Source organism: Mobula hypostoma, chromosome 2 (assembly GCF_963921235.1).
Source record: "Mobula hypostoma chromosome 2, sMobHyp1.1, whole genome shotgun sequence".
Lineage (NCBI taxonomy): Eukaryota > Metazoa > Chordata > Chondrichthyes > Myliobatiformes > Myliobatidae > Mobula > Mobula hypostoma.
Window position 1 is genome coordinate 182795874 of NC_086098.1, and position 15148 is coordinate 182811021.

The 15148-nt window shown below is 39.2% G+C and overlaps 1 protein-coding gene across 4 annotated transcripts in view; it reads left to right on the top strand.

The window, feature by feature from the left end:
• osbpl2b (oxysterol binding protein-like 2b) overlaps positions 1 to 7836 on the top strand; it is a 78771-nt gene extending 70935 nt beyond the window's left edge. For all 4 annotated transcript variants that reach the window (XM_063041215.1, XM_063041214.1, XM_063041216.1 and 1 more), the window contains exons 13-14: positions 3831 to 3921; positions 4014 to 7836. In XM_063041215.1, the coding sequence (XP_062897285.1) occupies positions 3831 to 3921; positions 4014 to 4116 (194 nt within the window). In that variant the 3' untranslated portion in view covers positions 4117 to 7836. The remainder of the gene's footprint in view (positions 1 to 3830; positions 3922 to 4013) is intronic.
• The last annotated feature ends 7312 nt before the right edge of the window (positions 7837 to 15148 follow it).

The window sequence follows — 15148 nt, forward strand, 5'->3', positions numbered from 1 at the left end:
TGCAAATAGCCAGAATGTATGGTGATATCCAAAAAGAAGGAGAATCTGAGAATAAACGGGGAAGACATAAAACAAGTACAAAACTTTTCCTACTCAGGAAGCTGGGTGACATCAGATGGCAGGTACAACATGGACATAAAAAGAATAGGGATGGCAAAAGACACCTTTATGAGAATGAAGAGTATACTGACCAGTACTAAACTAGGCATGACAACCCACCTCAGAGTACTGAAATGTTACGTTTATCCAGTTGTGTTATATGGCTCAGAATGTTGGACAATATCTACAAACCCCATTTCCAGAAAAGTTGGGATATTTTCCAAAATGCAATAAAAACAAAAATCTGTGATATGTTAATTCACATGAACCTTTATTTAACTGACAAAAGTACAAAGAAAAGATTTTCAATAGTTTTACTGACCAACTTAATTGTATTTTGTAAACATACACAAATTTAGAATTTGATGGCTGCAACACACTCAACAAAAGTTGGGACAGAAGCATATTTACCATTGTGTTACATCACCTTTCCTTTTAATAACACTTTTTAATCGTTTTGGAACTGAGGATACTAATTGTAGTAGATTTGCAATTGGAAATTTTGTCCATTCTTGCTTGATATAAGACTTCAGCTGCTCAACAGTCCGTGGTCTCCGTTGTCTGATTCTCCTCTTCATGATGCGCCATACATTTTCAATAGGAGATAGATCTGGACTGGCAACAGGACAGTCAAGCACATGCACTCTGTGTCTACAAAGCCACGCTGTTGTAGCCCATGCAGAATGTGGTCTGGCATTGTCCTGCTGAAATAAGCATGGACGTCCCAGGAAGAGACGTCGCCTTGATGGCAACATATGTCTCTCTAAAATCCTAATATAGGCCTCAGAGTCAATGGTACCTTCAAATACATGCAACTCACCCATGCCGTGGGCACTGATGCACCCCCATACCATCACAGATGCTGGCTTTTGCACCTCTCGCTGATAACAATCTGGGTGGTCATTTTCATCTTTGGCACGGAGAACTCGACACCCGTTTTTTCCAAGAACTAGCTGAAATGTGGACTCGTCTGACCACAGCACACGGTTCCACAGTCTTTCGGTCCATCTGAGATGAGCTCGGGCCCAGAGAACTCGCTGGTGTTTCTGCATAGAGTTGATGTATGGCTTCCTCCTTGCGTAATACGGTTTCAAGTTTCATTTTTGGATGCAGCGACAGACTGTGTTGAGTGACAATGGTTTTCCGAAGTACTCCTGAGCCCAGGTGGCTATAATTGTAACAGTAGCATGACGGTTTCTTAGGCAGCGCCGCCCGAGGGCTCGAAGATCACGCGCGTTCAACAGTGGTTTCCGACCTTGCCCTTTATGCACTGAGATGTCTCTGAATTCTCTGAATCTTTTCACAATATTATGTACTGTAGATGTTGAAAGACCTAAAATCTCTGCAATCTAGCATTGAGAAATGTTCCTTTTGAACTGACTAACAATTCGCTCATGAATTTTGACACGAAAGGGTGAGCCATGACCCATCCTTGCTTGCAAAGACTGAGCCTTTGATAGATGCTACTTTTGTACCCAGTCATGATGGGCTCACCTGCTACCAATTAGCCTGCATAATGTGGAGTCTTCCAAACCAGTGTTACTTGAATATTCTGTGCACTTTTCAATCTTATTTTAACTCTGTCCTAACATTTGTTGAGTGTGTTGCAGCCATCAAATTCTAAATCTGTGCATATTTACAAAATACAATTAAGTTGGTCAGTAAAACTATTGAAAATCTTTTCTTTGTGCTTTTGTCAGTTAAATAAAGGTTCATGTGAATTAACATATCACAGATTTTTGTTTTTATTGCATTTTGGAAAATATCCCAACTTTTCTGGAAATGGAGTTTGTAGTAACATGAGGAATTGAACTGAAGCAGCAGAGACATGGTTTTTGAGGAGGATGCAAAGAATATCATGGATGAAACGATTATCTAACGAGGATGTCATGAATAGAGCAAACACAAGAAGAGAAATAATGTATGAGATCATGAAAAGGCAACATAACTTCATTGGACATGTGATTAGGAAAGAGCAGTTAGAATGCACGGTAATTATGGGAAAGATTGAAGGGAAGAAAGCAAGAGGAAGACAAAAACAAATGAAGATGGAGACAGCAGCCAGAGAACTGGAAATGAATACCAATCCTTGACCTGAAACAGGAGTGTGTGGGCCATGGCAGTCAAAGCTCAAACTGGGCACAACACCTGATGATGATGATGATGATGATACCAAGAAAGATAAGCTCCACAAGTTTTAGAACAAAAGGATACGGTTACAATATAGAAGAGTGGCCATTTAAAACTGAGATTTGTAGGAATTTCTTTTCTCAGCAGACTGTGAATATGTGGAATTCTTTTTCCCATAGTGTTGTGGAGGCCAGATCACTGGAGTATATAAAATGGAGGCAGATACATTTTTTTGAAATATTGGGGAAATAGAGGAACTGGCACAGAGGAGGAATTGTGACTGGGGCAGTGTCGTCATGATCATATTAAAAGGCAGGACATGCTTGAGGGACGAAGTGGCCTAGTTATGCTCACTTCCTTATTTTTTAATTTCCTTCTTGTACCCAAAAGTGATTTGTAGAACCTCATTTCTTCTAGCCTATTCCTCTTTTCATGCCACTTTCACACATTCACCTTCCCAACATCCGCCTTCCTTGAGGTTCCCATCTACTACCCCCTGTCCATGTCTTTGTCATGGTACCAACGAAGCAAAGGTACCATGTGTTGACAATTACTGAATTGTTTTCCTTACTATAAAATCTCTTATGACTCTCCATTTACAATCCAGCCTTCAGGTGAAGCCGAGATTCACTTCTTCCTCTCACCTCACTTGCTGCATTAGGTGTTCTCGATGTGGCTTCCTGTACAGCGGCAAAACAAAGTGCAGACTAGGCACCCACTTTGTTATGCATCTGCATTCTGTCTACAGTGGCCAAATCTAGTTCCCTTTTTAACTCTCCTCCCCAATCTCACACTCACCTGTCTTTGTTCTGCCTCCGCCACATCCAGGGAGAGGTAAAATGCAAATCGGAGGAACAGAACCTTATATTCTCCCTGCGTATTCTACAAGCCAGTGGCAATGAATATTGAATTCTCCAGCATCCTTTGGTTTAGCTGAAGGCATTTCCTACATGCTTGTCTCCCAGGGTAGATACAGTGCCTCAACATAATCTTCTGTCTTCAGAATTACGGAGAGTACTGCTTACCTTTTGATCTAAGAAATCTTGAATTTCTTCTCAATGTCTCTTTTTGTATATGCATTGCATTAATTTGTTACTTGGGGAGAAGAAACACAATTTTTGTTTTTGTTTTTTTAAATTTTAATTTAAATTTAGATTTGGGTCAGTAGGCATCAACATGTTGCTCCCATGAACCAAATTTCCACACTAATAAATTTCTGAATTTTACACTTTGTTCCGTTTGCTATTTGTACTGATCTCAGTAGGTGCTTCTATACTCTGGGATTGACAGCTTTTGTAGCAGCTTGGATAGAGGGACAACCAGTTCTGAGTGGCAGGTTTCAGCAATTCATCTGGGGGTTTTGTGTACCCTCTTAGTATTGGCCATTTACAATGGTCTTAGCTGTTTCTTGATATCACATGAAGTGACTCAATTTGGCATAAGGCTGGTTTCTGTGATGATAGATTCCTCAGGAGAAAGAACTATAAATCTGATTAATGCCAACGTAATGTCAAAACTCACTTATGAACAAGAGGACATTACTGGAGCTTAACTTTAGAAATAACCTTGTTGAGCATTATGTTGGGTTTTGTGATTGACAGATTTTGCTGGTGCAGAGAAAGAAAGATTAGAAGAAAAACAACGGGCTGCTCGTAAAGAGAGAGCCAAAAATGAAGAAGAATGGAGAACCAGGTTAGTTTTGTTTTAGAAGAAATAAGGATTTAAAGCTCAATAATCAACTATTGAGTTAATAGTTAACTCCTTTTCTAATTCTTTTTCTATAGGTGGTTTCGACAGGATATCAATCAGCACACACGAACGTTGGACTGGATTTATACAGGGAAGTATTGGGAAAGGAATTATGAAGATTGCCCTGACATTTACTGAGGATTTTAATTCTCCAAAGTTTTGTTGAATGTCGATCAAATGACTTTAACATTTCTACTACTTCTAAATCTTCTACCTGATCTATCTGTTTGCTTTTTATTTTGTCTAACTCATACTGATGTCAATACCAGAATCTCTTAACTATAATGTTTTATGTGCAATAAGGTTTTGGAAAAGTTTCCCCAACCTTCATTTATAAATAATACAATGCTAGAACTGTCTTGATGGTATCTCTGATCTGGTGTAATTGAATCGAGCACAACAGTTGAGTTACCAGTAGAATCGTTGAGCTGGATTTTCTGTGGACTTCCCCACAGTTCTCCAAATAGCCAACTGTATTGATTGATTAATTAATTCAGCCATACAGTGTAGAAAGGCATTGATTCAACCTTGGTTTGAGCTGGGTTAGATTTTAGTCTAACTAAAGCCATTCCTGGATTAAGATTGGATAACCTGGTGAGAGGATTCATAGCCTGATACTATACATTGGTCCTTTCTTGAAGCATGTATTTATAAACAAAAGAAAAGGACAAATATTTGGTGCAGTTCTAAGGTCCGCTATGGTGAAAGAGCTTGCAGTTGGTCACTACAAAGACTCACAGATGGAATATGGCCTCTTGGATGGAGTACCATAGAGCAGCTGCTGTGCTTGCAACTACAAAGAATGGCATCTTCAAGAGAAAATGGAGGAAAAACTGAGCAAGAAAGAAGAGATTAAAGAATTTGCTTTACCAGGGCTTATGACTTGAAACCAAGTACATATGTTTTAAATATTTAGTCAATATAAATCTATATATGTAGGTCTGAATAAAAGTTATAATTCCACTAGAAAAGTATAAACATTAACTTTGTATTGTTTATTTTTCCTTTTGTTCTCCTAAAATACAGTATCACATTGGAGCAGAAATGGTGATCTTTTTATGAAATAATTGCAGTTTATTGAGAGTTTTAAAAAAAACATGTTGGGAATTGGGAAGAATTTTTTTTTTGAAATAAAGCAAACTTCTGTAAATATATTCCCAGTAATCAGAATATTCTGCTGGGTGCTATGTTAGATGCTAACAATGAACCTGTAATTGGTGAATGGGATTGAAATACACATAGCTGTCAAGCAGCCTGTAAACAAAATAATTCAGTGGTGTTGCACGTCTTAATGTTTAAAAGGAAATCATACGAGACTTTTTTTTTGCTGCAGTAGTGAATAAAATTTTTCACCTCTGTTTTTGTGATGGTTAATTGAAATTTGGAGTTTTAATCTCCCCTGTATTCCTTGTCCTAAGTATTGATGAATTCCACTACTTTTTTGTTGGCTTGGATAACATGATTTAATGTAATATCTTCTATCATTAATCAATGTCTTCAGTTAATTAGCCCACATATCAGTGGGAAAGGAATTTTGAAAGTCTTAAAGTTGAGAGTACAAATGTCAGCAGTAAACTATCCTTTTTTAAAAATCTGACCATGTTATCCCTCTCTGTGAGAGTGCTTCTGTATTTTTAACAATTGCTCTTTTGCAGTGATCCACTTTAATGCATGATTTGAATGTCCCCAGATATGTACAGTTTTAGAAGTATAACAAAATAGCTGCTTGCATCATTGTTTACATAAAAAAATTGCTAATCCAAAATTGATCAAAAAGTTGTGTATCTGTAAATGTTTTATTGCCAAAATGATCTTTTATTTTATTTATGTGCATGTAATTTGTTGTTCCAAAGCCATAATGTTATTTCAACTTGAATTCACACGTATAATTTTCTGGATTAGGGTATCAAATTGTATTAAAAAAGTATATTATCACTGGGCTTGAAATGATGGGAAATTTTGTTAATAAATTGGTGAATCATATTTACTAACTGTTGTGAATTAATAAGAATTCTGAAAGTTAAAGAACAGCATTAGTAATCCTGTTGATAAACAGAAATTATTCACTATTATGGAAGCAGCAGTTTTTAAAAAAAATCCAATCACTATTTAATTTCCCCTTGTGCAGCCCATCTAGATCTAAATGGGTAAGGTGGAAGAATGGGTGTGTTTTGGGAGATTGGTAGGGCAACTCTGAGGTTTCATCCCAAATTCCAAACTGTCCATAAGGTAAACAATGATGATGAAGAAGAATGGTTCTAAAACTTTAACAGACCTTTTAAAAAATATTTTTAAAATTGTCGGCTTTTCTCCAATTGTATTGAAGAATATAGAATTACTTTCACAGCAACAGGCATTCTTTTGTACATTTGTGCCTCTGAGGCAAAACAAATGTAGAAATATGAGGTTAAGGTTTTTCTAGATATAATCTAACATGTTTTGGTACTATTTTTAATCTGCAAATTGTTAAGGACATTTCCATCCTGTTAATCTGGTGTTGACCTGGAATTGTTCTGTTATTCATATTAGGGTATACATGAGTAAATTGCATATGCAGCAGTCTCCCATATTAACTTAACTGTTTCAATAAAAGAATTAAATAATATTCTACATACATATAAATGGAGGTATTTTACCCAGAGGGATAGCATTGTTTGGTAGGGGTATTAAAATTTGCGTGTTAGGTACATATTACTTTGGAAATAAAACACAGCACTAAACTATATAATGTACAATATTTTTGTTCCAAGCAGTTGTTTTTTGCCTCTAGTACAAAAACTGTAATGCATGAAACTTGGGCGTTTACCCAGATCTCACATAATTTGGAAATTTGTAAATAAAATGTATTATTATGTGACAGGAAACAAGTGGATGTTAGTGGTGGTTTGGAAAGAATAGAATGATGTATTTAAAGATGCCTTATTTATTTTTGCTATCATATGGGCTGGTGTTTCAAGCTATCAAAAGTATGATACAGACTTTTCTGTTCCTTCCATCTTTAATTTTAGCTAAACCTTTTTTAAATGTTACTGAAAATGATCTAGCTTTGTGGTACATCCAAAATTTAAGAGTATAACATGGTAAGACACTTTATGGTACTAAAGATTTGAAATATATATAAAAAGTAAAGAAGAATTGATTTTATTTTTGGTAGTTATTAATTACTGGCCAAATGGTAATTAAAGGGGACATTGTCTCATTTTCACATCAAACTTGTAGATCTTGGCCTTTTTAAATATAGTATTGTGACCTATACAATTGTCACAACTTGAATTATTGTTCATAGTAATTCTGACTTTGTACAGAGTAATATTTCTTCCCAGCTTCTTCTCCTCTCCCAAAATACACTGTTAAGTTAAATGGCCTGTTCTGTTTTCCACACTCTGTAAAATTGGTACTTTCCAAATTACCCGCATGTAAATATTGCTCCTCTGTATAACATTTTTAAACAAGATAATGTCATTTTAGCTCATGAGTTGCGTTTATTTGATATTTTTACAAAACTGAAGTTCTGTTTGCTATCTAGTTTACAATTGAATAATCGTGTACACTGATTTGTATACATTATCGAGCTACAAGAGTTCAACTCAATTTACCTTCCTAGACAGCTGCTTCTCAGTTGAATTGTTAAACAGTTATTTCTTTGCCTTACTAAATGTTGCATGAAGAGTTCAGTTCATAAAACAAACACTTATGTAAAATTGACTTATTTTTATAATATTTAAATGTCAAGGCCCATTAATAAAGCTTCAAATCAGTTGTAATATTTTTTTCAGAAGAGCCTGCATTATTCTAAATTAATGTATGTTAACAAGTCAAAATGTAAAAATATTAAAAATAAAACATTTTTGAAGTGTTTGGCAATTTTTGTTAAGCAACTAGTGTGATAGAAAATAATTTGTGACTGGTGAACAATTTATATTCAAAAATTTGGTACCATTCAAATATAGATTTAAGAACTTACTACTTTTTCATTATATTCACTTGTAACATCTGCACTAAACATAATTCTTAGGGAAAATGGTGTTGGGGTGGGGGAGGGTGGATATTATTGGATCAAAGAAGGAAAGTGTAATTGATTCCTTATTTTAAAGTCATTCATTCTGACCAAAGTATGTTTTAGTGTTAACTATAATGCATAATTGAATAATAGGGGCTATTTGCATAAGTGTAATGGCTGAGACAGAAGAGCTTCTCCTTGTCAGTCAAAGAATAAGGAAACAAATTTGGTACAGCATAAGTATGAAATAATTATAATAAACTATTATATGAAGTAGGAATTTTCCATTACAACACTAGTAGCTTCTATTTTAAGTAATAAATGATTTGATGAATGTAGTGGTTTGTATGAAAAGGTTTTGCAATGTTGTGAAAATGTGGGCAACACATTTTATAAATTTTACAAATATTGCCACTGAGGTAATTAAAGGGAATTTAAAATAATGCATTATTCTGAATGATATCGGGGATTAAGGTGGTGAAAGTTTTATTAGTTGTTGTAAAGCTACTGTTATTATAGTACCAGTGAAAATTTGCTTTGGTGCATGGTGGAGCTGCTGAAATGATTATTGAGAGATTAAAATGTCTGTATGGTGGAAGAACTTTGTGTGTTGAAAGGGAATGGATCTTCCTATGAGTTAATCTCAAAGCCTCTGGGAGCTAATAAGGATCCGATGAGTTTAATGGCCTTGTGTTGTAGGAAAATATAAATGTTATTCCCTCTTGTCCTCTTTCTCTCTTCTTCCTCCTTCTTTCCTCTTCTCTCTTCCCTGTCTCTTCCTCTTGCCCCTTTCCCCAGCTTCCCTTTATCCCGTTACCAACCTATGCTTTGAGTAATTTACAGGGACCAGTTAACCCAACAGCCATCATGTCTCAAGTTACTGAAACAAAAGTGTCAATATGAAAACTGACCCTCAAAATTCAGCATGTCTATAAAATATTGACAGAGGAAATTAGCAATTTAAAACAAAATTAAACTGGGAACATAATTAGGCAGCATCTATAGGAAGAGGTATAGTTGACATTTTGGGCTGAGACCCTTCGTCAGGACTAACTGAAAGAAGAGCTAGTAAGAGATTTGAAAGTGGGGGGGGGGGGAAGATCCAAAATGATAGGAGAAGACAGGAGTGGGAGGGATGGAGCCAAGAGCTCTACAGTTGATTGGCAAAAGGGATATGAGATCATGACCCCACTAAGGAGCACCAGGCCATTGTCTCCCACACTATCACCAGCTTTATCTGCTCAGGGGATCTCCCATCCACTGCTACCAACCTTATAGTTCCCACACCCTGCACTTCCCGTTTCTACCTCTTACCAAGACCCACAAACCTGCCTGTCCAGGTAGACCTATTGTCTCAGCTTGCTCCTGCCCCACAGAACTCATTTCAGCATACCTCAACACTGTTTTATCCCCTCTTGTTCAGTCCCTTCCTACCTATGTTCATGACACTTCTCACGCTTTGAAAGTTTTCGATGATTTTAAGTTCCCCGACCCCCACCGCTTTATTTTCACCATGGATGTCCAGTCCTTATATACTTCCATCCCCCACCAGGAAGGTCTCAAAGCTCTCCGCTTCTTTTTGGATTCTAGACCTAACCAGTTCCCCTCTACCACCACTCTGCTCCGTCTAGCGGAATTAGCCCTTACTCTTAATAATTTCTCCTTTGGCTTCTCCCACTTCCTCCAAACTAAAGGTGTAGCCATGGGTCCCAGCTATGCCTGCCTTTTTGTTGGCTTTGTGGAACAATCCATGTTCCAAACCTATACTGGTATCTGTCCCCCACTTTTCCTTCGCTACATCGACGACTGCATTGGCGCTGCTTCCTGCACGTATGCTGAGCTCGTTGACTTCATTAACTTTGCCTCCAACTTTCACCCTGCCCTCAAGTTTACTTGGTCCATTTACGACACCTCCCTCCCCTTTCTAGATCTTTCATCTCTATCTCTGGAGACAGCTTGTCTACTGATATCTACTAAAAGCCTATGGACTCTCACAGCTATCTGGACTATTCCTCTTCTCACCCTGTCTCTTGCAAAAATATATCCCCTTCTCACAATTCCTCCGTCTCCGCCGCATCTGCTCTCAGGATGAGGCTTTTCATTCCAGGGCGAGGGAGATGTCCTTCTCTTTTAACGAAAGAGGCTTCCCTTCCTCCACCATCAACTCTGCTCTAAAACGCATCTCTCCCATTTCACGCACATCTGCTCTCACCCCATTCACCCACCACCCCACTAGGAATAGGGTTCCCCTTGTCCTCACCTACCACCCCACCAGCCTCCAGGTCCAACATATAATTCTCTATAACTTTCGCCACCTCCAACGGGATCCCACCACTAAGCACATCTTTCCCTGCCCTCCCCCACTTTCCGCAGGGATCGCTCCCTACGTGACTCCCGTCTCCATTCGTCCCCCCCCCCCATCCCTCCCCACCGATCTCCCTCCCGGCACTTATCCTTGTAAGCGGAACAAGTGCTACACATGCCCTTACACTTCCTCCCTCACTACTATTCAGGGCCCCAGACAGTCATTCCAGGTGAGGCGACACTTCACCTGTGAATTGGCTGGGGTGATATACTGCGTCCGGTGCTCCCGATGTGGCCTTCTATATATTGGCGAGACCTGACGCAGACTGGGAGACCATTTCGCTGAACACCTATGGTCTGTCTGCCAGAGAAAGCAGGATCTCCCAGTGGCCACACATTTTAATTCCACATCCCATTCCCATTCTGACATGTCTATCCACGGCCTCCTCTACTGTAAAGATGAAGCCACACTCAGGTTGGAGGAACAACACCGTATATTCTATCTGGGTAGCCTCCAACCTGATGGCATGAACATTGACTTCTCTAACTTCTGCTAATGCCCCACCTGCCCCTCGTACTCCCATCCATTATTGCCCATCCTTTGGGCTTACCCCCCCTTCTTTCTCCCTAGGCCTCCTGTCCCATGATCCTCTCGTATCCCTTTCGCCAATCAACTGTCCAGTTCTTGGCTCCATCCCTCCCCCTCCTGTCTTCTCCTATCATTTTGGATCTCCCCTCCCCCTCCCACTTTCAAATCTCTTACTAGCTCTTCTTTCAGTTAGTCCTGACGAAGGGTCTCGGCCCGAAACATCGACTGCGCCTCTTCCTAGAGATGCTGCCTGCCTGCTGCGTTCACCAGCAACTTTGATGTGTGTTGCTTGAATTTCCAGCATCTGCAGATTTCCTCGTGTTTGTGTTTTTAAACTGGGAATATCCTTAATTTTAATTAAGGATGTTAAAATTAAGTGTCCTATGGATTCGAGGTCCAAGTCCATAGGACACTCAAGGCTGCTGTGCAGGTTGACTCTGGTTAAGAAAGCATTGGTTAAGGTGCACTGGCCTTCATCAATCATGGGATTGAGATTAGGAGCTGAGAGGTAATGTTGCAGCTATATAGGACCCTGGTCAGACCCCACTTGGAGTACTGTGCTCAGTTCTGGTTGCCTCACTATAGAAAGGATGTAGAAACCATAGAAAGGGTGCAGAGGAGACTTACAAGGATGTTGCCTCAATTGGGGAGCGTGCCTTATGAGAATAGTTGAGTGAACTTGGCCTTTTCTCCTTGGAGCGACAGAGGATGAGAGGTGACCTGATAGAGGTGTATAAGATGATGAGAGGCATTAATCGTGTGGATAGTCAGAGGCTTTTTCCCAGGGCTGAAATGGCTAGCACAAGAGGGCACAGTTTTAAGGTGCTTGCAAGTAGGTACAGAGGAGATATCGGGGTAAGTTTTTTGCACAGAGAGTGGTGAGCACGTGGAATGGGTTGCCGGCAATGGTGGTGGAGGTGGGTATGATAGGGTCTTTTAAGAGACTCCTGGACAGGTATATGGAGCTCAGAAAAATAGAGGGCTATGGGAAACCCTAGGTAATTTCTCAGGTAAGGACATGTTCGACACAACTTTGTGGGCCGAAGGGCCTGTAGGGTTTCTGTGTTTAATGGGAACTGGAATGTAGTCCTTACACAATATATCAAGTTATATATTCAAGATTGTTTTTTGCTATTCTTCAGTACACAAATGTAAAGGAGAACAAAATGAATGCTAAATGCTGGGATGCAAATAAACTAAAGATGCCTAGTGATAATAGGCCGCCTCTGTTATTGTTAGAGTGCTTTAGCCTGGCATTTGCATTTAGCAATGAACAAAAATGCACACCAATCATTATGTTTGGAGATGCATATACTTCTGGGATTTCACATGGCAATTTACAGTCAATGGAAATTGAATACAAGTCCCTATCAGTATAGGATATCCAGTACTGGAGTAAAGACAGTAAGTGACAGTGTATTTCTTGAACACTTAGGTTGAAGAATTCTTTATTAAAGCATTCAGAGTCTAAACCAGAAAGTGCTTTCAAAATTTTAATACAAAACTATGTTGGAAATCAGTGGAATGGGAGGGGTAAATCTGGAAGAAAGATTGATGTATTTAATTTTCAAAACCAATTATAATTGAAATCTTAAGGAATGAAAGTTCAGTGCCACAATTAAGACTTAGTAAGTCATTAAATTTTATTTATACGAGAATGGACAATTCTCATTTTCAGGACATCTTAATAAGTAACTAGTGGGTACATGGCAGATCATTTTCATTAAATCATATTGCTCTTCTCATCAACACTGAAGGAAAGATTACAATAAAATCATAAATGTATTTTGACTTCAAAAAAATTCAGTTGCAGTAATATAAATTACCATGTTCAAGCCTATGAACATGAAGTAGTTTTTGAAGCATGATCCTATTTCAACAAGTGCGACAGTCCTGAAAAAGGACTGTCCTAAATGTCGTATGTTTATTCATTTCCATAGATGCTGCTTGACCTGCTGAGTTCCTCCAGTATCTTGTGTGTTTTGCTTTGAATTTCTAGCATCTTCAGAATTTCTTGTGTGCAAGTCGGGATCAACATGTATCTCTAATAACTTGCATTCTATTTAATTTGTACTTCCTGTCTCAGTGCTGGGAACTTGGATTAGCTCTTGTTGCTTATAATTTGATCACTATGTCAAGGGTGTGGATGGATGATATTCCACTGCAAGTCGACAAGGGCACAAAATATAATAAAAGTAAATCCTGAATTTCCACTGCAACACTCAGTCCTAATGTCTCTTCCTGTTCTCCAGAACTCGAAGTACTTATTCTAGTTATGTATCATATTCTAAATTGAAATAAGTATTTGTTTTTAAATAAGTTGTTATCTCCTCTACAGGAGGGCTTTAGATACGGATCGTTACAATTGGATTAATACCTCAGATTTAAGGTTGCTTGTCACCTTAAATCTCTGATCCATGCCCATTCTGCTTTTGTTTGTACTTCCAATAGAGCTCTATTATAGCAAATAATAAGAACTCATATTTAGAATAGGCATATTGCAATCTTTCAGATAAATTTTAGGTAATAATTCTGATACCCTTATTCACACCCCTCATTTTCCTATTTGCCCTGTTTACTCCCTACTTTTGTCATGCACCACCATGCCTTTGGCCTTTTTTTTTTTACCTTAACCCTATCATAGAGCTGCTTGTAAACTCGGAGGAGACTTCAAGAGGATATAGAAAGAGCTGGTAGCATGGGTGACAAAATGTAATACTAGAAACTTGAAATGTTACACTTTGGTAGGATGAGTGATAAAAAGCAATATTAACTAGAGCAATCTATACTGAAGCAGGGATCTTTTCTGAAGGAACAGATTGTCTCTAAATCCTAAATCTTTGGCAGGTGGAATGTGAAGAAGCTTTAATAAAGCATGTAGGGTCCTTGGCTTCACATTTAGAGGCCATATAAAAAACCAAACAAATCTTTTGGTAGGCCAGAGATAAAAAATATCAGTTTATTATTGTCATGTGTACTGAGATATGTTGAAAAGCTTGTCTTGCATACAGTTTATGATCTTGCAGTTTATTGTATAATGAGGTAGGGTGGGAAGGTAAGAATCTGATAACAGTGGAATAGAAGCTGCTCTTGAGCCTGTGGTACGTGCTTTCAGGCTTTTGTATCCAATTTCTACCCAATGGAAGAGAGGATGCCCGAGGCAGTGAAAAGTATAGACAGAGTCCATAGAGGGGAAACAACAGGAATTCTGCAGATGCTGGAAATTCATGCAACACACATCAAAGTTGCTGGTGAACGCAGCAGGCCAGGCAGCATCTCCAGGAAGAGGTACAGTCAACGTTTCAGGCCGAGACCCTTCGTCAGGACTAACTGAAGGAAGAGTTAGTAAGAGATTTGAAAGTGGGAGGGGGAGATCCAAAATGATAGGAGAAGACAGGAGGGGGAGGGATGGAGCCAAGAGCTGGACAGGTGATTGGCAAAGGGGATATGAGAGGACCATGGGACAGGAGGTCCGGTGAGAAAGACAAGGGGAGGGGGAAACCCAGAGGATGGGCAAGGGGTATAGTCAGTGGGACAGAGGGAGAAATGGAGAGTGAGAAAAAGAATGTGTATAAAAATAAATAACAGATGGGGTACGAGGGGGAGGTGGGGCATTAGCGGAAGTTAGAGAAGTCGATGTTCATGCCATCAGGTTGGAGGCTACCCAGACGGAATATAAGGTGTTGTACCTCCAACCTGAGTGTGGCTTCATCTTTACAGTAGAGGAGGCCGTGGATAGACATGTCAGAATGGGAATGGGATGTGGAAGTAAAATGTGTGGCCACTGGGAGATCCTGCTTTCTTTGGCGGACAGAGCGTAGGTGTTCAGCAAAGCGGTCTCCCAGTCTGCGTCAGGTCTCGCCAATATATAGAAGGCCACATCGGGAGCACCGGACGCGGTATATCATCCCAGCCGACTCACAGGTGAAGTGTTGCCTCACCTGGAAGGACTGTTTGGGGCCCTGAATGGTGGTAAGGGAGGAAGTGTAAGGGCATGTGTAGCACTCGTTCCATAGAGGGGAGGCTGGTTACTGTGATGTGTTGAGCTGTGTCTACAACTCTACAGTTTGTTGTGGTCACAGGCAGTGCACTTTCCATACCAAGCTGTAATGCATCCAAACAGAATGCTTTCTGTGATGCATTGATAAAAAATGGTGTGAGTCAATGGGAATGTCAAATTTCTTCAGGCTCCCGACAACAAGGTTTGGTGAGCTTTCTTAGCCTACTATCAATGTGGTTTGGACCACAGGATAAGCTACTGGTGATGTTCACATGTA